A 24,476-nucleotide genomic window follows, 5' to 3' on the forward strand; every position below is an offset into this window, starting at 1 on the left:
GAGCGTCTGCGGAGCCTGAGTGCGTAATTAGAGCTGCGCCTTAATTGGCAGACGGGGGACGCGTGACGGGCGGGCTGTGACTGGAATAGCGATGGGCTGGGGAGGGGGAGGAGGCTCCGCGCTGCACGGGGAGCCCGGGGGGACCAGGACACCCCTAAAAGCTTTGCCCTGCGGTGGGAGAGGAGAGGGGACAGGGAAAGGACGAGCTCAGCGTGGGCTGTCCCATGGAACCCGGGGATCTGAGCCCCCAGAGGGGACCTCAGTGCGGGGGTGACATCCCAGGGCACCCCCTGGGCGTGGCAGATGTCATGGGGCTGGAAAAGAGCAATGTTCCTCCTTTATTTGGAAAGGGGGAAAGGAAAAAGCCGAGGAATTGTGGTGTTTGTGCTCAGTCTCTGGAAAAATACCAGGACACATCCAGAACCCTCCTGTGGGAGTCTGGGAGGCAGCAGGATGACAGGGACTGGCCTTGTCACACCTGCCAGGAGCCACTGGGGCAAAACACTGCCTGTCCCATGTGCTGGGCCCAGCCAGGCAGGGAATCCCTGTTTTGTGTGCCAACCCCTGCATCTCACTGCTGGGGGACTTGGAATTCCCTCTGTGGGATGGAGAAGCAGCAGTGCTGCTGCTGCCGCTGCTGGCACGGAGGCACATCCTGTGGGACCTCAGCTTTGCCTTCCTGGAGCTCTTCTGGCATCTCTGGTACCAGAACTCGGGGTTTGTGATGCTGCTCCAGGTGTGCAGGCCATGCAGGAGGCACCAGCAGGAGCCTGAGCCCAGCACTGGCTCCTGCCCAGCCTTGTGGCCTGGAGCCACCCCCTGCATCCCCAAATCCTGCTCCTCCCAGCCCAGTTATCCCTGCATGGCAGTGCCCAAATCCTGCTCCTCCCAGCCCATCCCTGCATGGCAGTGCCCAAATCCTGCTCCTTCCAGCCCATCCCTCCATGGCAGTGCCCAAATCCTGCTCCTTCCAGCCCATCCCTCCATGGCAGTGCCCAAATCCTGCTCCTTCCAGCCCATCCCTCCATGGCAGTGCCCAAATCCTGCTCCTTCCAGCCCATCCCTCCATGGCAGTGCCCAAATCCTGCTCCTTCCAGCCCATCCCTCCATGGCAGTGCCCAAATCCTGCTCCTCCCAGCCCATCCCTGCATGGCAGTGCCCAAATCCTGCCCTCCCAGCCCATCCCTGCATGGCAGTGCCCAAATCCTGCCCTCCCAGCCCAGGCACGTGTGGCTGGATTTGGGGGACCCCAAGCTCAGAGCAGCAGCTCCAGCGAGGGGCTGAACCCCCCAGTCCCTCCCGGGGCTCCTGCTCCTCCCCTGCACCTTCCCCAGCGCTGAAATGATGAAATTTTAATCTGCTGCCAGGCAGGAGATGAAAGGGAGGCCCCAGAGGCATCTCCCTGGGCTGCAGCCGGAGCGTGGCACAGACACCGTGCTGGGAACTGTCACCACCCAGACAAGGGGAGTGGCACGGCTTGGGCAGGACAGGGCTGTCCCCTGGCTGTCCCCTGGCTCTGGCAGCTTTTGGCTCTCCTTGGTGCCTGTCACTTGTCCAGGAAGGATCTTTGGGGACTCCTCAGCTGGGGGGTCTCTCACTGAGCCCCCCAAGCAGCACTGTGCCCGTGCATGGCCGGAGGGAGGGTGGCATGGGCACGGTGGCACCTGACTCACCCCCCTCTCCACCCAGCTGCAGGGACAGCAGGGAAAAACCATCAGGCCACAAAGCAAACCGTGGGGACCAGGAGTGCCACCAATGTGGGGACCCCAGTGACGCTCCTGGGAGCCCCCAGCACACCCGGGCAGGTGGCAGATGGACACCTGGGACAGACGGACAGTGAGGGACACACAGCCAGCACTCCCCACCCTCAGCACGGGCAGGTGCCACAGTCAGGGCTGTCCCTGGAACGTGCCAGCCGTGCCCAGAGCCACCCATTCCATGTGCAGCCCCTCAGGGCTGGCGGGGAGCAGGGGGTCACAGCAGGGTCCCCTCGCGGTGTCACAGCATTCGGCAGCCGAGCTGGGGACTTGGATTCTGCTCCCATCGCCAGCGAGCGTCAGTCAGAGGGTGCTGCTTAATTAACCTGGAGGCACGGCTAATTCCAGAGGCTGCTCGGGTCCTGTTCCCTGGGAATTCAGCTGGCCCGCAGGGGCTGTGTGACACCCCGGCGGTGGCAGGTCCTGCTGTGTGACACCCCGGCGGTGGCACGGCCCCTCTGTGTGACACCCCGGCGGTGGCACGGCCCCATGTGTGACACCCCGGCGGTGGCACGGCCCCATGTGTGACACCCCAGCGGTGGCGGGTCCCCATGTGTGACACCCCGGCGGTGGCACGGCCCCATGTGTGACACCCCGGCGGTGGCAGGTCCTGCTGTGTGACACCCCGGCGGTGGCAGGTCCTGCTGTGTGACACCCCGGCGGTGGCACGGCCCCCTGTGTGACACCCCGGGGCTGCTCCCGGCCGGGATGGCACCCCCGGTGCCCGAGCATCCCCGGGACGGCTGTGCCGGGACCCCGGCGGGGGCCAGAGGGGCGGGACGGGGAAACTGAGGCAACGAGCGGTGCCGTGCTGGGCGGGGGGCCCGAGCCGCCCCCGGGGCCGGGGGAGGGACCCGAGCGGGGCTGCCCGGCGCTGCAGCGGGCGGAGCCGGGGCTCGGCGGGGCCGCCTCCCGGTCCAGCCCAGCCGTGCCGTGCCGTGCCGTGCCGTGCCGAACCGAGCCGGGCGCTGCCGGGAGGAGCGGAGCCGCGCCGCACCGGGCGGCTCCGGGCGGCACCGGCGGTACCGGCGGCCCCGGCGCTCTCCGCGGTGCTGAACGGCTCCGCTGCCCGCAGGACGCGCCGCCGGCGGGGCCCGGCCCGGCCCGGCCCGGAACGGCTCGGCCCGGCCCCGAGCGGCCGCGGGGGATGGAGCCCTTCCTCGGCTGCACCGGCGCCGCGCTCCTGCTCTGCTTCAGCTACGCCGGTCTGCGCCCGGTGGAGGCAGGTACGGGCGGCCGGGCCCCGGGAGCGCTGCCGGGGCTGTGGGGAGGGGGTCGGTGCCGGGAGAGACCCCGGGGGGAGCGGCGTGAGCGGGCAGGGCTGCGCCGAGGGGACGGAGTTTGGGGGCGCCGGGACTTTGCCGGGAATTGGGTGAGGAAGAGGATTTGGGACACGCAGCCCCCGGGACCGGGCTCGGGGAGCGCCGGGGGAACCGGGAGAGGGAGCAGAGCCCCGAGCCCGGCGCTGGGCAGGGGCAGGGGCAGGATTCGGGCACCTGAGCGGCGGCCCCGCTTCGTGTCACGGGGCTGAGGCGGAGTGCAGGGGGCAAAGCCGGGTCTGCTCTGCCTGTGCCCCTTCCCGGCTGCCCAGGGCCCGGCCGGGCTCTGCTGGGAGCCCTGGGGAAGCACAGTGGTCCCAGAAGAACCCCGGTGGCCCCAGAGGAACCACGTTAGCCCCAGAGGAACCAGCTCTCCAGGGGCACTGCACATCCTGGCCACAAAAGCCAGGCCCCTGAGCTGAGCAGCTCACCTGGAGCGGGGATCTCTGCTGAAGGCAGTGGTCCCTTGAGCTGGATCGAATTTTGGAGCCGAGTCCGCTCCTGCCTTCACTGGGCCCAGCACCCCCGGTGAGGGGGTGAAGGGGCAGTGCTGGTGGAGCTCCCCAGCCCAGGGGAGGGCTGCCTCCTTCCCTGGCTGCAGGATGTTGGTGGAGCAGCTGCTTTGATTTGCAGCCCGCTGATTGCCAGGATATCTTGCATTCCAGGAGGCTGGGGGTGATTATTAGGGATGCAGAGCTCCAGGGAGTGGAAATTCCTTCTCTCCAGCCATCCCTGGAAGTTGCTGGAGTTACATTTGGGCTGCAGCAAGCCCCGGATGCCTTCGGCTCTGCCACCCATCCTTGGCCAGGCATCGCATTCTGAAGTTGCTGTTTCTCAACTGCCAGACCCGGGGAGATTAATGAAACATCCCCAAAGGGAGGGAGGAGAACACCACGGCACAATGGAGGCGGCTGCAGTTGTGACAGCACTCGGGGTTTCTGCAAACTAGGCCACTTCCCTGCTCTTCCTTATCCTTGGATCACCTCGCCTGGCATCCCAGAGCAAACAGGGAGCTGTGTCCCTGCCCATGGCCGCCTCCTGCTCCTGCCTGGCCTGGGAGGTGGCCGTGCCACGTTCTGGGAGCTGTGTGATTTGGGGTGGTGCCATGCACGCCCCACTGCCTCCCCCTCCTGTGCCAAGGGTCCTGACGAGCTCTCCTGCACCCAGGTGAGGCACAGGGTTTGTGCTGGCCCTGTTTTCCAGAGCAGGAGCAGAGGGACGAGGGCACAGAGTGATTTTCCCAAGGTCACACAGAGGTAGTGGCAGTGTTGCCACCAGCCCCGTGTCCCCAGCCCTGCTGATGGTGTGGCCACAAGGCCACCAAGGCACACAGGCCCAGAGTCATGGGAAAAGCCCATGGGGTGGAAACCATTCCCAGGCAGGGATGGAGGCTCCAGGGTCTGTCCTCTTTGGACCCAGGGCATGTGTGAGTGGGTTTAAAATAATTCCTGTCATGAGAGATGAAAGCTGACTGGTGCAAACTCCCCCCTGGCAATGCCAGGGCGAGGGCTGGTGAGCGGCACCGAGCACAGGCCCTGCTCTGAATTCAGGGATTTGGGCCAGGCAGGACCATTTTTTGCCAAGGTGATGCCAAGGTGAGTGAGGAGGGGAAGGAGGAGCAGGAGGATGAGGTGGCTGAGAAATAATCTTCACACCAATGCTCTTTGGCAACCCCAAATGCCAGCTGGGTGGGTGATGCCCTCCCATCACTCCCACTGCTCCACAGGGTCCCTGAGGAAACACTCAGGATGGTTGGCAAGTCAGGAATAGGATTTAATTTCCCTCCTCATTAGGCTGAGCTAATGAAGACAGGGGAGCTGGGCTGGGCTCAGGGCACTGCTGAGGCTCAAAGAGCAGGGGGGTGATGATGGAAGACCCCAAAAGAGCCCACAGCCCCTGTGACCTGCAAACAGCCTCACTGCGAGGTGCCAGCTGTAGAGCAGCTCAGGGCGGGTTTATTTTTGTGACATGGAGAGCAGAGGTGACACAGCTCAGGTAAAACCTCCCCTGCCAGCACCGCTCTGGGCCAGCCCTCGGGACCAGGACAAGCTCCAGTTCGAGGAGCTCCCCCACCTCAGCTGCCCAAAAAGGTGCCAAACCCCTCTGGCTGCATTCTGAAGCGTGTCCTCACCCCCTGAGCCACTCCAAACCAGCCTCACCCCCTCCCCGGAGAGCCCCCAGCCTCGTGGGGGGAAGGAGAGCAAAGCAGAGGCACCAATCTGACCCCAGGTGCTGATCCCAGCTTGTCCGAGCTGGATGTGCTCCCCCGAGCCCGGGGAGCTGGATCACCCGTGGATCAGGGTGAGCAGCGAGCTCAGCAGGCTCAAAAGGTGTCTCAGCAATGTGGAAACAACAAAGCAGCCCGTTGCAGCCCTCTCCCTCCATCCCAGAGGCCCGGGAGATCCCTGCCTGGCTGGAGGCTGGCGTAGGCGCTTTATTGATTGCCGCGCTCGGCGTGGGAGGGATTTAATTGGGATGTGGAGGTTTCTCACCCCGGTGTCAGGCTCTCAGCAGGGACGGTGCTGTGAGAGGCAGCCAAGGTTGAGCCATCCCCTTCCAAATGCTGTCTCCTGCTGGGAATCTGCTGGTGGGAAAGGGAGATTCCTCCCAGAGAGATGGGCTTGCAGTTATTAGCCACGCACTCCGTGGCAGTGCCATCCACGTGCTGGTCCTGGATCCATCCTCACCTTTGGGTGTTCATTGCTAGACAAACTCTTGCTGGTTTATGAAGTGCTCAGAGGCTGAATTAGGGCCTGGATCGAGTACAATTCGGTTAAAGGCAGGGATGTATTGAGCAATGAAGCTGCAAACCTTGATGTGTGCAGTAAAAAGCGGGATACAGGAGCAGAGCTGGGCCGGGAGCAGGCAGCAGAATCCTGGGAGAGCTCTGCTGTCAGCAGCCAGCACTGCCCAGGAAACTCCCAGGCTTCCTCACCCCTCTGATACTACAGAGGTGTGGGGTAAGAGGAGCTAGAAAAGCCGGTGGTACCCAGTTCTCTGTGGAAATTTAGATCCTGGATAAAACATGCCATGATGGGAACGACTCTGCTCTGAGCTGGCAGCATTTAAACCCAAACTGTGGCACTGGGGAGACCTGAGAGAACCCTGCCTGTCTCTGGGACCCTCCAGGGTAGGAAGATTCCTTCCTTCAGCCCCAAGGAATTCCCAGTGGCTGGCTGGCCACAGCCTCTGTGCTCCCTGCAAAGGCTCCACGCTCCTGGCAGCATTTCCAGCTGCTCCCTGGGGAATGAGCCACAGAGCCAAGGGGTGGGCAGGAGGGGGCTGGTGGCCTATTCATATCCCATTTTTATAGGGAACTGAGGGTCAGCAGGGAATAATTGCCTCTTTCCCAGCTGAAGAACCACCAGTTGGCCTCTCAGCTCTTTGAAATCTCTGGATTTTAGCAAACAGCTCTGCTTCCCGTGGGGCTGGGGGCAGGAATGATCCCACACATTCCCCTGGGGCTCTCTTCATTAAAACCCTCGGGAATGCTGAGCAATGTGCCAGCCCTTCCTACACACCCCATAAAACCCACAAGCAATTACAGCCACGGATGGGATCCGTGCTGGGAGAGCACAGAGAAGCAGCAAAAGCAGCTCAGTGTGAATCCACGCTCAGGGAAACGACAGAAAACATCACATGGATTTCAGGGATGCTCCTTTCAGGTCGTGTCCTTTCATCTCCTGCATCTCCAGGGAAGGTTGTGGTGCAGAAATCAAGAGATGCTGGGAACTGAGGCTGGGATCCACTGCTTCCTGCAGGAAGGGGCAGCTGGGCAGCAGGGAATGAGCTGCTTCAGAGCTCAGCTCACCAGACCATGCCCCTGGGGCTCTGAGGCAGCTCCAGCCCTCCCCAGCAGGGAAGGAGCTGCCTGGGAGAGGAGCTGAGTGAACTGGGAACTGCTGGGAATGCAGCACAGCCTCAGGAAGGATGCAGCTCCAAGCACTCCCATGGGAGAGGTGAATTCAGGGGGTGTGGGGGACCCCTTGGCTGGAGAGATAAATCCAGAAATGCATTTTAATTCCAGACCTGTGGCCTGGGCTTGGCTGGCCTGAGGTGACCCCAAGGGTGTGACATTCCCACAGGTTCCTCCTTTCCTTCAGTGATGCCTTTGTGGCCTGGGTACCTCCCTGATCCCATCAGACACCCCAAGGCTTGGGCACCCCAGTATTCAGCATCCTCCTCATTCCCAGCTGACAGCAGCACTGGGACGGACCAAACTTTTTCCCTGCTGTTTTTCCCACCCCTCCCATCCACGCCACAGCTCCCACAGGGAATCCACCTCACAGGGAAGCAGGGGGGGCTCCTCTTCCTCGTGCCACTTGCTCTAAAAAGTATGTGGGGCTCCTCTCTGTCCAATTAAAGTCCAACAATAACGAGGAAAAACATTTAATGGAAGGCTGGGAGGGGTTCTCAGCACGGGGAGGGGATGAAGGATCATCTCCAGGGCTCAGGATTTCTTGGTGCACAGCGGAGGCTCCGACCTGCTCCTGCCAAAAGGGCCCCAGGTGCGGCGGAACCGGGGAGGGCTGGGACACATGGGCCTGGGGGGTGGGAGATGTCGGGCTCTGTGGGAAGGAAACCAGATGGGATTTTAGAAACCCTCTGTTTTTAAGCTGCTATTCACGTTTAAAAGTCCAGATTTCAGCTGAAGTCATCAGGGTTTCCCTTAACGAGGGGTGGGGTGATTTCTGCTGACATGAAAATGAGAATATTTTTTCCCATCTAAATTTGGGCAAATATCCTCTGCTAGTTTGAAGGGTGGGATTTGCTCCAGCATCCTGCACTGGAATGAAGTTAAAGTGCTAAACCAGGAATCTTGCACCATTCCCTTACGGAGCAGACAGGGAATGTGCTGCCCTCAGCAGCTCTGGAGTAAACAGGCACAAAAATAAAAACCTTGCTCCACAACCCATTCCCTGCTCTCCCTGCAGCATTCCCACCCTCTGTTCCCATTCCCAGAACACCAGCAGCTTTCCTGGCTGCCACAGGCACAGAAGCAAAGTTTCCAGGAGTTGCACATGACTCTAGAAGGAAACAAAAATTTTGGATTTGGCACGTCGAGGCCCTGCTGGAGCTGCTGACCCCCTGCAGCCAGCTGGGAAATGACAGGAATTGCACCTTTTCCACCTGACCTCAGCCAGGCTGGCACTGACAAAGAGCTGCAACAGGGCCAGGGAGCCAAAAGTCCTGTGGAATATCTTGGAACAGTGTTTTAGGTCTTAGGAAGTCATGATCTCATCATTTCATCTCTTGGGAACGGGGTGAAAAGCAACCTCATGGATGAAAATTTTGGTTCCAAATTATTTCCGCAGCTCTGCGAGCAGAAAATTCATTTTCCTGGCTTTGTAGATCTGTCAAACACAGTTTAATTCTCTTTTTAGCGTTTTTATGCTGGTTTGACACCACAGATTTGGGTGTTGCAGTGCAAGGGAAGGCACATTGGGATCTGTCTTGGATTCCTGGATTTTAGAGCTGCTGACTTCACTACCCCATCCCTCTCTCAGGTATTCCTACAAAAAAAGGTTCTAGAATGTTCCTGACCACCCACTCCAGGGGATTTCTCCCTCACCTCCATCCAGATTCCAGTTTTGGAAGCTTCAGCCTCTGGGTTTCAGCTTTGCCGAGTGCTTCCCTCCTGCCTCCCAGCTCTCCACCCTCTCCCACCACTTCCCAGGAGAGGTTTTTGCTCTCCTGCAGCTCTTCAAGGTCCTCCCAACTCCCCCACATCTTATGCCATCAGGAAACTCGGACACTTTTTGTGCTGTGCCTCCCTCAAGGTCACAGATTTCAAAGGGGATCTGAACACTGAGTGCTGTTCCCTTTCCCTGGCTTTTTTTCCGTGATCTCTGCTCTCTGTTCCTGTGGGGTTAATTCATCTCTTTTCAAAGCCCTCCTCCAACTGAAGCTGGCTAAGTCAGTGGTAGCTCTTAAAAAAAATAATTAAAATTTAGCTCCTAAAAATACCCAGGGAGGAGAAGCAGGGCGGGATGGAGCGCTGCAGCCGGGAAGGGCGCAGTGCTGGGCTGCAGCTGGAGAATGTTTTGTCTCCCATCCCTCAACTCCGTCATGTCCTCCGTATGTTCCAGCAAATTCATCAGGCATGACTCACAGACCTTCCCGTGCACATTCCTGTCTGCTGACCGCCCCTTCCTAAAATTAGACTCGACTTTTGTTGGCTCAGTCACGGGGGAAGGTGAAGAGCTGCAGACCCACGTCCCTTCCTCGTGTCACAGCCGGCTTTGGGAGGGACTTTGATTCCAGCATGGGGAGGATGATCTGCCTCCTTCCTCGGCTTGTCATTGGCACTGCTGCTGCAGGGAGGGTGAGGATGGTGAGGGATCCCCTCCTGGGCAATTCTGCTTCATTCCATGAGGGCCGGGCGCTGGGAATGAGAATGCTCTGGGTCAACATCCACTCCATTGCTAGTCCAGAGAGGAATGACCTCCCTCTGTGGAATCACAGACTTGCTGCTCCTCCTAAAGTCCTAAATTTGTGTGAATTCAGCCGTTCAGTGACTTTTTTTCTGACTGAGAATCAGTCTGGCTTGAATGGCTCCTCCAGACATTTTATTCCTAAGGCTCTACCTGCTGGCTGTGAACGGAACGAGGGATTGCTGTGCCAAGTGACCTTCAGCTGGGGAATTCTGATTCTGTGCTCCTCTGTTCCCGGGGGAACATTCACCAGCAGTGATGTCAGACACTGACACTACAGCTTGAATATTTTCAGCTCCATCCAGGCATCTGGGAATGACCATAAATCCCACAAGTGTCACTGGAGATGGGCACAAGTGCACCCCTCTTCTACTGGTGAGCTGTGCCAGCCCCAAAGGGGTGGTTATAATGAAATAAAAGTGTTAATTTCTCATAAAAATTGGAACAAAACGACTCTTCCTCACCCTACTGACCTCCTGGGGCTACTCAGAGCATTCACTGCTTTGGGTTCACAGCAAAGCTGACGATTGTGAATGAAATTTCAGCAGAGGAGTGGGAACAGAGTCCAGCTGGAAGAGCTGTGCCAAGCCTGGCAGGCAAAACCTTCCCAGGAAGGGCTTTGGACTGGGCAGCTCCCTTGGGAAGAGGCTCCTGGGGAGGTTGTGCAGGAGCCCAGCTCTCCTTGGCAAGGCTGGGAGGATCCTGCTGGAAATTCAGCTGCACTCTGGAACTGGGAATAAACACAGAGCCTCAGGCTCCTGCTCTCCTGCCCTTTGCACATCACAATATCCACCGTGTCCTGGCAGCTCCAAGTGCATGTGCCGCTGGATGTGCTCTGACATCAGCCAAATGTTCCAAAAGGAACATTTTCTGCCAGGGAAAAACACAAGGAACTCTCCCAGTTATTCCACCCCTGCGTTTCAAACCTCTGGAATGCTCCTCAAAGCACTCAGAGTGCACACGTCCAGGGCAGAGCTGGAATTTCCTCCCAGCTGTCACTGTCAGGCTGTGACAGGGAAAATGTGGCTGGGGAGGATGGCATCAATGAGCTGCTCAGGGCTTGGCTGTGGTGTTCAAGGAATTCTCCCCAAGGGTTGGGTATTTCACACATGGAGTCTGGAATGGTTTGGCTGGGAAGGGACAGAAGATCAGCCAGTCCCACCCCCTGCCATGGCCAGGGACACTTTGCACTGTCTCAGGTTGCTCCAGCCTGGCCTTGGACACTTCCAGGGATCCAGGGGCAGCCACAGCTTCTCTGGGCAACCTCCACCACCCTCCCAGGGAAGGATTTCTTCCCTACATTTAATTTAAATTTCCTCTCTATCAGTTGGAACCCGTGGTGAATGGAACTCTTAATCTCAGCTGACATCTCCTAGCCCCACCCTGGGAACTGAGACCTGCAATTTCCAGGTCACAAATCCCAAACAGATCCTGAGGAAGGTCCTTCCCCACTCCTTTCCTTGCCCTTGCTGTGTCTCCTGTCCCTGTAAAGGCTCTGCTCTCCGTCCTTGCAGACAGCCCCTCGGCTCCAGTAAATGTCACGGTCAAACACCTGAAAGCCAACTCGGCCGTGGTCACTTGGGACGTCCTGGAAGATGAAGTTGTCATTGGATTTGCAATTTCCCAACAGGTACCGTGCCTAGCATGACCCAATTTCAGCCACATCCATCTCCCCCCAGGTTCCCAAATCCTCCTGCTGCAGTTTAAGCCCATTCCTTCTCGTCCTGTCCCTCGTGGTCCTGCAGGGGATTTGGCTCCCCCGTCCCCCTGTGCAGCAGCTCTTTGTGCCTTGGTGGCTGCAGAGGGGGAAGGATCCTGATGGTTTCTCCACATCCACGTGGCGGGCAGGGCAGGAATCAGTGGCCTCAGGTGACAGCAAATGCACATGGAGAGGCCTCTCCACCACTCTGTGCTCTCCTCTCTCGGCTTCCAGAAGAAGGACGTGCGGATGCTGCGCTTCATCCAGGAGGTGAACACCACCACCCGCTCCTGTGCCCTCTGGGACCTGGAGGAGGACACTGAGTACATTGTGCATGTCCAGGCCATCAGCATCCAAGGCCAGAGCCCTGCCAGTGAGCCAGTCCTCTTCAAGACCCCCAGGGAAGCTGAGAAACTAGCCTCTAAAAATAAAGGCAAGTGTGGGTGAGTTCCTACGTGGCCCCTGGGACACAGGGCTCCACAGAGAGGAACCAGGATCCTGTGTGGTGAGAGGAGCTGGGAGAAACCCTGGGTGACCAACAGGATAAACCCTGGGAGATAAACACTCCTGGGGCTGAGAGTCCTCTCAGGATGTGCGAGGGGGCAAGCTGGAGGAGGCACAAAGTGCCAGGGAGGTGCTGCTGGAGGTGGCTGCTCCTTCTCCCCTCTCAGGTGAGATTTAACAAAGTGAGGAGGAGGTTTGCAGCTCTGTGTCCTGCTCCCTGCAAGTGGAGGGTGCCAGGGGGAATTCCTGGCCAGCGCCCCTGGATGGCACTGGGCACACCACTGTGCTCCCAGGGCACTTGTGGCATCCACGGCGCCTCCTGTGCTTGGGTCTCGGGGAAAAAAATACCCAGAGGCTCCCACTTTTCTTATTTTCAATACTTCTGCCAAATCACAGAGAGCTGAGGTTGGAAGGGACCTCACCCAGGCAGGGTCAAGCAGAGCAGGTTGTCCAGGATCCCATCCAGCTGGCTTTTCATTATCTCCAGGGAGAAAATCAGGCACTTCCTCACTGGCAATCCTTCACTTGTTCCCCTTTAGCCACACCAGGCTCTTGATGGATTTCTGTCAGCAAGAATCCTGCTCCAAAGAGGGGCTGGCAGTGCAGGGCTGTGGGGACACCCAGGTCCCCCCTGGCTGCTGAGGGCCCAGCCTGTTCCAGGGCTTTGGCTGTGGTTCTGAGGATGTGAGTCCTTGACTCTCTTTATTAAACTGATTTGGAGGCTGTAAATCCTGAATCGCTGTTTATCTGCAAGCACTAAGAGGAGCACTGCTCCTTTCCTGGGGGCCTGAACTGTAATCTCCTTAATGCTTTGAAGCCAAGGAGGCGAATTATGCCCTGCAAAAAGGTTCTGCTCCTTTCTGAATCCCAGGGCTCTGCTGGAAAATATCCTGCCAGGCTCTCCACGCTCCTGAGCTGGAGCTGCTGGAGCATGGCAGGCTTTGTGACAGGTGCAGATGGCACTAGCAGGGACAGGGACAGCAGAGACAGCAGCCATGGGGACAGATAACACTGCCCTGTCCCACTGCTCCTCCCTGGCCCCGTCCCCTCAGGGTGTCACAGGAGGAATCCTGGAATCCCAGCCTGGCTTGGGTTGGAAGGGACATAAATCTCACCCAGTGCCACCCCCTGCCATGGGCAGGAACACTCCCACTATCCCAGGGTGCTCCAGGCCCCTTCCAAGCTGGCCTTGGACACTTCCAGGGATGGAGCAGCCACAGCTTCTCTGGGAAATCCATTCCACCCCTCTCCACCCCCACAGGGAGGAATTCCTTCCCAAATCCTGATGCGAGGAGTCTCAGGACTCCTGGCTGGGCTCAGGAGCACTCCTCAGGGAGGCTCTGAGCTGGCCTTGGTGTCTCACGGTGTCTCTTTGCCCCCGTGCAGATGAGGTGACAATGAAGGAGATGGCGAAGAAAAACCAACAGCTGCGAGCGGGGGAAATTCTCATCATTGTCGTGGTGTTGTTCATGTGGGCAGGTCAGTCCCAACCCTCTGTCCAAAATCATATCCACAGGATGTCCTCAGCAATGCCAGTCCCAACCCTCTGTCCCAAATAATACCACAGGATGTCCTCGGCAATGCCTGGCTGCACGAGGAACCATGGAAGAAACCTTTCCTCCCACAAAAAAAGAGTTCTCAGCTGTAAGGGCACCTCAAGTTGGGTTTTGCAGCTCAAATTTGGTGCACCAGGAAGCAGAAAATGGATTTGATGGAAGAAATTCCCTGTGGCTAATCCTGTAATCTCATTATTTTCCAGACTGCCCTGATTTTGATGCCCTCAGCCACAGAATCATGCAGTGGTTGGGGTTGGAAGGGACATAAAGATCATTTTGTTCCCCCCAACCTTCCACCAGAGCAGGTTGCTCCAAGCCCTGTCCTGGAATGTTTCCAGGGATCCAAATATCCAACAGGATATGCCTTGAGTCCTTCAGATATTACAGGTTGCAGTAATTTTCTGGATATTAAATTACTCCAATCCTCAGGCAAAACAGTATTAAGAGTCTTGCTCTCCACATATTTATATTTATATTTATATTTATATTTATATTTATATTTATATTTATATTTATATTTATATATAAATTTTCAACAGAAATTTCCCCATCACAGAAAGGGATGCAGGAATCCAGGTGATACTGAATCAGATCCATGTATAATAATTTTTTTCGCCCTTATTTGCATCTCCAGAGACTGGACAGCAATCATTCCTAAAGCAAACAATCACATGAAAATCGAAACGTACTTAGAAGATTTCCAGAACCTCTAGGCCATTATTTTTTCAGCACTTATGCCATGTTTTAGTTGTGCACATCCCAGTTTCAATGCCCTGCCAGGGAAAATAATCATGAATAATTACATGGGGTGACTGAACAACTGATTCATCTCCTGCTGCAGAATAATCTCAGACTCGGATCAGCGGGGAACAAAGAATTTGCTAATCCCACAATTTCCCTTCCAGACAAATTACTTACATTTAAAAAGCAAAAGGGGTGTGGGAAGAATCTCTCTACATCAAACGGGTTCTTTAAAACGTCTCAACACACAAAAACCTCCTTCCAGCTTTTCACCTGTCCTGTATGACAATCTTTGGGAAAATCCAAACGCACCCAGTCCCTGCCAGGGCTCTGGACTGAGCCAAGCCCAGCTCTTGTGCTTCTGGAATTTTTCATGGCATTTTCCTTCTCTGTGTGTCAGTTTTACCCAGGGAAATCACACAAGGAGTGGCTGTGGCAGATGTTACCGACTTTTCTCCTGGAATCAGCCATTTACCCACATTCCCAAAGAAAGAATTTGGGCCACTGTGTTTATCAGTAAAGCCTGGGGGCAGCTGCCACACTCGTTTTATAGCGCAGTTCGTGACGTGATGCTGGAAGATTTAAATATATTTGGCTATTAAGGAAGGTTTTTCAAGGAGGGAAAAGCAGCATCTGCCTGGATCCACTTCACCTACGTGTCTGGAATCTGCAGGCAGAGATGTTATTTGGTGGAAACATCACCTAAAAGCTTCTCAGACAGACATTTGCAGTCATGTTCCGTGCCACGGCTGCCCCTGCTTCCCTCTCCGCGTGCCTGGGGCTGTGGGGGAGGAAATTTCCACTCGCGGCTTGTGCTGGTGCCCATTTGCAGGTGCTGGCAGGTTCAGAACCTCCCCTCTGCCAGCTCCGGCTCCAGAGGAGAGGGAACAGAGGACAGGGAGAAGGGGACAGGGAGGAGAGGAGAGGACAGGGAGGAGAGGACAGGGAGGAGAGGAGAGGACAGGGAGGAGAGGACAAGGAGAAGAGGACAGGGAACAGAGGTCGGGGAGCAGAGGACAAGGAGGAAAGGACAGGGAGGAGAGGACAGGGAACAGAGGACAGGGAGCAGAGGACACATTTTCACCAGGCAGAAATTCCAGGAGCTCCAGTGCTCGCTGAACCGTGGGGTTGGTGTTGGTCCAGGTCCAAATGCAGGGCTTAAAACACTTCATAACAGAGAGGCTGGAATCTAATTAATCTTCTGTCGTCCTGTCTAACTAGTTTAGCATGGAATTAAGGGAAGGGAAGAGCCAGAGGGCAGCCTGGCCGTGGTCTGGGAGGAACTGGGAATGCTGCCGAGGCTGGCCAGAGGGATCTGTGATCTCTGCAGGCTGCTGAGCTCCTGGTGTGATGGTGATGCTCTCTCCCGGCAGGGGTGATCGCCCTGTTCTGCAGACAGTACGACATCATCAAAGACAACGAGCCCAACAACAGCAAGGAGAAAGCCAAGAGCGCCTCGGAGAACAGCACACCCGAGCACCAGGGCGGGGGCCTCCTGCGGAGCAAGGTGAGTGCTCCATTTGTGCTAAATCGGCCCAAAAAAGCTCGGTTAAACATCCTCCCCCCAGGAGGGATGCGGGAAGGGAACACCCTCCGCACCCACGGCTCTGCTGCTGGGGACAGCAGCGCTCCGCTGCCACCTCCAGCATCCCGCGTGGCCGCCACAAAGCAGATTTCAAGCCACGTTTCTGGATGATCTGAGCAGCTCTGGAGGAAAAAAAAAAATGAGTTCTTCGGGTCCTCCCACAGCAGCACGTGGCAAAGAGGACACCGCTCCTGTAATTAACTGCAGAGTTAATCAGCAGGAGCAAAGATGGTAACACACACCATGTCGAAGTGTAAATAGGTCACGCCTTTAATTTATCCCAACTTATTTCAATTAATGTAACTTCCTCGTGTTGCTGTCCACGTTCTCACCATATTTATTTAGTATTTGAAATAGTTCAGTGAATTATGACGGTTCAGAAGCAGTGATGAATCCCACAAGCCTAAAAGCTCAACCCTGACCCTTTTTTTGTCACCACGAAGGTGTGGGAAGGAGAATTTTCACAAAACACAACCTGCAGGCTGCACTGAGCTCTTGATGTGATTTTTTCCCCTTCTATACATCCGTTTTTGTTTTGTTTCCTCTCCTAGTTTCCAAAAAACAAGCCCTCAGTGAACATCATTGAAGCATGACAGCCTGAGAGCTGAGAGATGGACTCCATGCCTCACTCTGCCTCGGAGCCTGAGGACCGGGAGGTGAAACATCGTCGGAGCGATTTGCAAAACAAGACCTCGTGATTGTCACTCGCTGGCATCCACCTCCTCATCCGTGTTTCTGCAAAACATCTGGCCAGGAAGGGAAATCCTGCGAACAAAACCAACCCTGACACCCAGACAAAGGAGATGGAGAAGCAGCAGCGATGCTGGAGTGATCCGTGAATCACCCGGGCTGGAGCAACCCTCCCAAGCTCACACTCCATCTTCTGGGACAGTTCTCCTGGTCGTTGGGAATGCACAAGGTTCTGTTGTGTCTTTCTCTGGTCTCACCGTCACTCCATCCCTGGCAGCACTCCCAGGCATCAGGCACATCCCTCTGAGCAGGAATGGAGGGGAGCTCATGGCAAACGCCACCGAGAAGCCAAATCTTGGCTGCAGTGTGCTCGGGCCTCGCTTTGTTCATCCATGTGTGTCGTGTAACGCGTCTTGCAGGTGGGTCTTTCCAACAAAAAAGGCATCCCCCAGTTTCCATTTCCACCAGGAGAACTCCCCTGGCTGCTCTCCAGCCAGGCTGCAGCACGTTCTCCACTGCTGCTGTGTCTCCTCTCTCACACTGGTGCTCTTCACCTCAGAAAAATCGGGGACCACTGAGGCACAGCCCAACATGAGGGGACACCAGAAGCTGTTCTTTAGCTTCCAGGATAATTTCAACCATTTTCTTCGTGGTATTTTCAGCTGGGCCTCAGTCCATCACCAGTGGGATGAAAGGTCCATAAAAATGTAGCCAGTCAGCAAAAAAAAAAAAAAAAGAAAAAAGAAAAACCAGAAAAAGACAAATACCTGATGATACCGGTTGCTATGCAAGGTCTCCAGGGGCAGGAGCTGTTTATTGTGGAAGGCTCTGGCCTGAGGGGCTTCTTTCTGAGGGCTTAAGTTCTTAAAATGCTTCTTTTAGTAAAGTTTCTGTGTGGGAAGGGCTGGTTCTCCTTACACGTCCTGCCTGTGCTGTTCTGATGTTGGAGTGGCAGGAGGCTGCTGGAGACAGCCCTTCCCAAAAAGGGGTGAGGATGGAGGGGAAGGGGCTGGGCTTCTCCTCTCTCTTGGGAAATGCTGGGTGTTTGCAAGCTGACAGGATCCCTGGGGGTTGCTGGTGCTCTGGGAGGTGCAGGACCATGACATGAACAAGGTTTACTCTTTGTAGTGTGCCATGGGGTATCTGTGTTTGTTTAACTCCTCCACAAGACCACTCCACATGCACTTAGGGGATGAGGAAGGATCCAACGTGTTCCATCAAATGCCAACAGGAGGTTGGCCTGAGGAAGGTTTGGAGGAGCCTGGCTTGGGAGCTCCTGCACAGGAACAGCCTGGCACTGAGGAGCTGCCATCTCTCCTCTTCCTCCATCACCAGCTTTTCCCAAAGAGCTGGTTTGGGAAAAAGGCACTGGGAAATTCTCCTGAGGACGTGCTGCTTCCAGCCAGGCCAGCCCCAAAGGTGGCTCCAGGATCCTTTGCCTGAACATATTCTTCCATCACCAAGAAGGAGAGGTCACCACCTCTGATACAGACAGAGCAATAAACATTTTATAATGTACAATAAAAGATTAAAGGCATCTCTTGTGTCCTTGTAATGCCTGAATTTAATCATTTTATATTCACCTGCTTTGAGCAGCACACACACCCTAGAACTGTATTTCCCAGACCTAAAACCTAAACAGATCTACAAAATAAAATATTTTCTCAGTTTCTGGGTGGAGAAACCCAGGGAGGTTCAGAGTTGGTTCTGGCTGCAGGACTAAAAAAAACTTGCAGCATAAATAGCACCCCAGCCCTACCTAACAAAATCCTCCAGCCACGTCTGTTATCTCCCAAGGAAGAAATAGCATTTGGAATGCACAGCCCTACAAAGGGAGATTTAGGACAGATGGTACAACATGTGCAAAATGATAAGGGAGATGCTCTCTCCTAATCCTGGGGCAGCCAGCCCTGAGAGAGCTGCTCCAGAGGAAATCCAGCCTGCTAATTTGGCAGCTTTGGGGGTTGTGTGGCTGCTTTTAAAGCCACTTGCCCCTGGGAGTTCAGACCATAACCCTTTTTTTTCCACAGTTGTTGTTCCCTAGGGACAGGTTTAAGCTATTTCTTTCCTACCAGAGATGTGATCACTCATTTGGTAGAGCAGAATTAAATCTAAAGTGTCAGTGTGGGGCAGAGTTCAATATTCACATGTGGCAGGAGGTGCCAGGGTTATTTTGATAACCTGCATTTGATAACCCATAACTGCAGCCTTGGACAGTAAGGAAATGTTATTTGTGAGGAGAAACAATGGGGGCTGGCAGAATTCAGCTCAGACAGGGACTCCAAACACTCAAAGTGATTCCCTTGAAGGAAATTTTTCAGCCACTCTGAACTGAAGAGTAAATCCACACTTTAGGAAAAGGTTAGAGGAGAATAAAGTTACTTAAAACGCTGCTGTTCAGAGGGTCATAAACATCAGAGCTTTAACTGCTGTCTGGGTACTGAATTCCACTGTGACCCAGGAGAGGCAGCCCCTGTGTGAGCTCAACCCTAAACCCATCTTTAGAACAGAGACCTCACTCCCATCAGCGCCTGCCAAAAGATCCTCCTGAGGTGTTTTACAGTCAATAAAGGCAGGAGAAGAAGCAAAAATAAACCCGAGACACCCCGAGGGAAGTCATGCTGGGCCACAGCACCGCACACCCCCCAGACCACCCACCTCCCCCACGTGTTTTTCGCCCCGAGTGCTGATTTTGACTCATTGTTGGAAGCGGGAGCTGCAAAAAGGAGCTTTCAAGAAATACTAAAAAGCAGCAAGTGGGAGTGGGCTGCTGTGCCAGGGATCCCGGAGAGGCTGATTCCCTGCCCATGTCTGAGAGCAAAGCCCTCTCTGCTGCCTCGGGATGAATCCCATCGATTCCCAAGTGAGCAGAGATTTGGGGCACAGTAGGAGCAGGGGCTGCAAACAAAACCTCTGGCAGCACAGCCAGGCCGTGCTTGGTTCAGCATTGCTCTCCTCCCTCCTTCCCAGCCCTGCAATATTATGCCTACAAGTACAATTTAACCAATAGATTCCTCCCCCACGAGTTTAGCAAAGAGGAGCCGCGGGAGGAAGTGTGGAGCAAACAATCCTGCACAGCGTGTCCTTCCAACTCACAACACAGCCCCAGCCACTTGTCACCCCCTCCCCCGGGCCACCAGGCACAGGCACAGGAAAAAAACCAAAAAGACAACACGAGGCACTTTGAGTCCCTGCCACTTCACTAGAAACCCAGGAGGAAACACCTACACGAGGGAAGTGTTAGCACAATCTCAGCTGCTGATGGAGATGCCAAGGGAGAGGAGAGGGATGCTGGTGGCAGCGTTTGCCAAAATGGGAGAGGTGACATCACTGCAAAGCCAATGTCACAGCTGCCACAGCCATCTTCCCCAGCAAAACACAGCACCTCGGCGAGGCCTGAGCTTCCCGAGGAGAGAGCTGAGGATGACACCATATGTTCCACCAAATGGAATTTCCCCCAGATTTGCAGCAAAAAAAAAGAAAAAAAAAATTTAAAAAATCGTGTAATGAGCTATTATAGCCTCGTCTGGAAGCAGAGCTGACCAAATTCAATCAGCTTTTCCAGTTTGTTAAAAAGCTGCCCCATCAAGGCGCTTGTTATGCTGAAACATCTTCTGTTTGCTCCACAAATCTGGTGTCTCTTGAATTGTCTGGCGACCTCAGGCATTCCAACGATGCTGCTCCTCCTCGGTGGGGCTGCAGCCCACACGGCTGGAGGAAAAGGGAGCTGGTTTCTCCTTCAGCCCCAATTTCGGTTAAGTAAGCTCCAAATGAAGAATCTTCATTATTAGTGACACAGCGGGGAAGGCACAGCTTGAATTTCAGATTCCCAGATGGAGGCAGCAAAGCTGGCAGCCAGAAAAATCCTCTTTTTTTCTTGGAATCTGGACATGCTGGATGCAGAGCCATCGAGTGGCAATAATGGCAGAGCCATCGAGTGGCAATAATGGCAGAGCCCCACGATGCCATTTGACACTTTGCAGCATCTTTGTCCTTTTGAACTCACAAAACCCTCACCTTTAATGCCACCAACTAATTAAAACCTATTTATACCATCCAGACCTGTTCTGTGCCTAAATATCCTCCCAAACCAAAGGCAGAATTTTATCAGCTTTCACTATTTCCCGTTTGAGGATGTAATTTCTTCCTCCTTACAGGCAAGGGCTGGTTAGTTTTAGAGAGGAAGGCACAAAAAAAAGCCCCCACACAGTGGTTTCATTTCAGTCTCATTGTTTTCCAGCTGGCTGCAATGCATTGATGAACACTGTTAAATTTTTAATTGTGAGGCATTTCGTCAGAGCTCACGCAGGGCTCGCACAAAGCCAGTTTTATTCCAGTTTTTATTGATATCACTGGGTTCTACTACAGCAAAAATCATCAGCAGGGCCCTTGGCTACTCTCAAACAGCAAAACCACCCTGCCCTTGCATGGAGGCTCAATCCACAATCCCTCCTCTCTCCACCACTCAGATGTGGATCACTTGCAGTGTCAAAGAAGGAAATCCCAGCCCGAAATCCTTCCCAAAGGGCAGAGCTGCGTGGTGGCAGAGCTCTGCACTCCCAGAGAACACAAACCCCAGGGGATGGAGACTGCTGGAGCCACCACCAGCACCTCCCTGGCACGGCAGGAGCTGCTGGCTGAGCATTCCCATCCCTGGAGGTGTCCAAGGCCAGGGACTGGAGCAGCTGGGACAGCGGGAGGTGTCCCTGCCCTGACTGAGAGCATCTGAGTGATCTTTGTGCTCCTCTGAACCCAAACCACGCTGGGATTCCATGGACATCAGCTGAAACTGTCCCCAGACCACAGGGAAAGGATTCCTTTCCCAAAAAACTGAATTTGTGGGGTTCACTGGTTTGAAACCATGAACCACCACATGCTGACAAGTCCCATGTGCTTCCAAGGGATTTCTCCTCTCCCTCAATGCAAAGCTCTCTGTAAATAACATTTACAGGGGTAATGAGAGGCCCTGGTGGCACCAAGGACCCGACACACCACAGAGCCCTGACAGAGGCCGTGCCCCAGCCCCAAAGTGCTGCTCCTCCTGCCTGCATTCTGTCATTTCTGGCATTGTGTGCAGCCAGGTTCTGCTCCAAGCTTCACCTCAAATGATTTCCATTCTCCCTGTCTCAGGCACTGCACATTCAGGGCAGGGAGGAACTTTGCCTGTTTCCCAAAGTTCTGTCCCACTCTGGGTGCCACAGAACAAAATCTATGAACCACAACGTTAAAAAACTTCAGTACTGAGCTGAAATTTTGATTTCTTTAAGATCACATGGGCCAAAAGATCTCCAAAAATAATCAGATTGCGATGATAAAAATATGAGATGATTTGCTGCCTGAATAAACTTCATTTGCTCTCCAAAATTCCACTTATAAATACCTAAAGGAGTCACAAGGCCCTGCTGGCACCCCTGGGAAGAACATTGGGAGATCAACCTATCCACCTCCAACTTATTTGGAGTTGCTCAGTAGCACAGGAAAGAAAAAAAAAAAACATCTAAAAGCTGCAAAATATTTATAAACTCAAGTGCAAACCTCATGAAATGCTTTTGCAGAAGAAGTTACAAATGGAACTTCAAACCACTGAAAACCAGACCAATTAACACCTCTAAATGCAGAACAAGAACCAGCAGCAAAATCCAATGGGAGTGCACTGGAAGTGTTCAGGAATTCTCTGGAAATTGTGGTTTGGCCAAGTTCTTGCTCACCCACTGGGTATGGGTTGGAATATGGGGAATTTCTGCAAAAAAAGTCAGTCAAAAAATTAAAATAAACACCAGAGGAGCATTTGGGTGAGGCTGGAGCAGCAGCAGCTCTGAAAACAAATCTCCATTTCCTTGGTGCTCACAGCTGGTACCTGATTCTCTTGGTAGGAGCTTTTCAAAGTGAAACCACATCCTCAGAAGGCACCTTGAGAAGTGGGAAGATCAAAGTTCCTTTCAGGAATCCTTCCTGCTGCTTGGTCCCCTTCTTTGCAAAGCTCCTTCTCCCTGGCCCACCACAAAGGCTGAAGGTTCAACTTCAAACAAAAAGGAAATTTTCCTCACAAAGTGCTGCACCCACCTTAAATCCTCTCATTTGCACGTCCTGAAATAGCAAGACAAAACCCCACCAACTCCAGGCAGCCTCAGAAAAACAAGATTAAAACCCAAACTACTTCAAGGAACGTGGTTATCTGCAGGCCTCAGAGTGCTACAAAGCTTTGTCCCTTCTGTATTTAAAAAAAACCCCAACTTTGCTGCCTCTTTTTGATCTTGTTTGTGCACAGGGATGAGCCTAACTCAGGAAATCACATTTGTGAACTGCAAAATCCAGCCATGGAGGTCTCTTGTGCACAAGCACTGTCCAGTACCTGCTCTGGGGCAGGAGCAGTGCCTGGCACTGGGTTGGCACCCCTGGCACTGCACAGTTTGATTGTCACTGCTCAGCAGGAGCAGGCAGTGAGCAGAAGGGCTCCAATCAAAGCAGCTTGGTGTGGATTGCACCCAGAGCTCAGGGAAAGGCCAGTTCCCTGGAATTCTGCCCTTCCCAGGGGCTCTCAGCACAGCAGAGTCCAAACTCCAAGGATTTTCCATCCTGCAGTCATGGGATGGATGTGAATCACAGCTCCTCTCCCAGCACTCCCAGCCTCCTTCAGGAACTGCAGGATCAGCTCCTGCTCACCCAAAGGAACAGCTTCTTGCCAAAAACTGAGACTTCTAGAAGGGATTTTTGGAAGTTTTTCTTGAGAAATCCATGGGCTGTGTGGGAGGAAGGGAGGTTCTCCAAGGCAAACTCTCACTGTACACAGCAGTTCCCATTGTCTGCAGCAAGTGTGGAAGAAATCACAACTTTATTTGACAGATTTTGAGCCTTCCTACATCTCATTTCCCTCCCTTGGCCTTCTGAATCAGAGGTGAAAGGGGTCGTAAAAACAGAGGGAACATTTCCTGCTGCCAGGGGTGCACTTTTCACCCCTGAGGAGAGAAAGGACTTGGACAAACTCTCACCCTGACTCACTCCAGGAAAAGACTGGAGCTCCTCTCCAAGAGGGGAAGTCCCAGGGGCAGATTAATCCCACCAAATATGTGGAGGAACTTCTCCCAGTGCCTCACCATCCACCCCAGGGCTCAGAGGCCTTTTGGCCTGAGGAAAGGGGGCTGGAGAAACTCAGCACAGTGCTTAAAACCTCTGGAGTTCTTTCTCCTTGGGCACGTCCTCATTCCTTCCACAGCAGTCAAGACCAAACTACAGATTTGGGGTGAGGTTTTCAGGCAAGTTCCACTCATTTAGGAACCAGGAGCTCTGATTATTTCAGATTGGCTACTAGAAAAGGCCCTGGACCAGAAGTTTCCCACTCTGAACACAGGGAAGTTCTTACTCCCCTCACCATGAACTTAGAAATCCACTTTATCAATTCTTACTTCATCCCACATCTCTTGAAATTTAGGGTTTGGAGGTGGATTTCATTTGCTTTGAAGTGAAATCTCCCCCCTGAGCTCAGCCACTAAATGGAATTTTTCTTTTATGCCAGCACAGCCCCAGCCCTGCACCTTCCCTGCCCACTCTCCATCCAAGCAAAATTAATTTGGGCAGGTAAAAACTGCTTCAAGATTAAGGTTTTCCTTCTCCTCAGCCAGCTCAGCATCAATCAAGAGACCAGAGTCTTTCAAGGCAGAGTCTGCTAGCAAAGAGTTCATTTGTATTTCACAGATTTGTTTCTCCATCTGTTCCCTGACACTGCTCTCCCTTTCCATCACCTTAAACACACTGTCTGGTTTTTTTAAGATATTGATCTTTGTTATTACAGTAAAACCAGATGGTTTGTGCCTCTTTATAAGGTATTTCCTCCTTCACTCCCTTTGATTCCAGGGAGATCCAAGGAAATCATTTATCAGGTTTCTGCCAGGTTGTGAGAAAGTCTGATGAAATTTCTAAAAGCATCAAAACCCTCTAGCAAGCACACAAGCCTCAAGGAGAGCTCCTGATGGAGTCCTGGTTGGGAAAAGAAATGGATGGAGGTCAGACAGGAGGCAGCTCAGCTTCCCGAGGCGCCTGGAGCACTGGAAGGTTCCCTGCTGATGGCAGGGGTGGAACAGGATCATCCCTAAGGTCCCTTCCAAGCCAAGCCATTCTGTGATTCTGCTCCAAATAACTGAGTTCCAGGAGCCTCATTATTGGTGTAGCTGATCCAGCCCCAGACTTGCCAAGG

The 24,476-nt window shown here is 54.1% G+C and overlaps 2 protein-coding genes across 12 annotated transcripts in view; one reads left to right on the forward strand and one right to left on the reverse strand.

The window, feature by feature from the left end:
* Positions 1-17,840, forward strand: FNDC5 (fibronectin type III domain containing 5). Of its 2 annotated transcripts, none has more exons than XM_064398095.1 (6): positions 1-19; positions 11,025-11,140; positions 11,444-11,642; positions 13,100-13,192; positions 15,384-15,517; positions 16,147-17,840. In XM_064398095.1, exons 3-6 carry the CDS (start codon positions 11,459-11,461, stop codon positions 16,186-16,188), a joined length of 453 nt encoding a protein of 150 aa, XP_064254165.1. In that variant the 5' UTR covers positions 1-19; positions 11,025-11,140; positions 11,444-11,458; the 3' UTR covers positions 16,189-17,840. The 2 variants fall into 2 exon arrangements, with proteins under 2 accessions (XP_064254165.1, XP_064254164.1); XM_064398094.1 differs by lacking the exon at positions 1-19 and adding an exon at positions 2,681-2,983.
* LOC135285631 (uncharacterized) overlaps positions 7,450-24,476 on the reverse strand; it is a 23,871-nt gene continuing 6,844 nt past the window's right edge. For 3 of the 10 annotated variants that reach the window (XM_064398075.1, XM_064398070.1, XM_064398069.1), the window contains exon 5: positions 8,422-9,461. In XM_064398075.1, the coding sequence (XP_064254145.1) occupies positions 9,257-9,461 (205 nt within the window). In that variant the 3' untranslated portion in view covers positions 8,422-9,256. Of the gene's footprint in view, positions 7,645-8,421; positions 9,462-11,641; positions 14,043-15,844; positions 17,768-17,901; positions 24,260-24,476 lie in introns of those variants that run through there. The other 7 variants (XM_064398074.1, XM_064398073.1, XM_064398072.1 and 4 more) reach the window with 5 other exon arrangements.

This window comes from Passer domesticus, chromosome 24 (assembly GCF_036417665.1).
Source record: "Passer domesticus isolate bPasDom1 chromosome 24, bPasDom1.hap1, whole genome shotgun sequence".
Taxonomy (NCBI): domain Eukaryota; kingdom Metazoa; phylum Chordata; class Aves; order Passeriformes; family Passeridae; genus Passer; species Passer domesticus.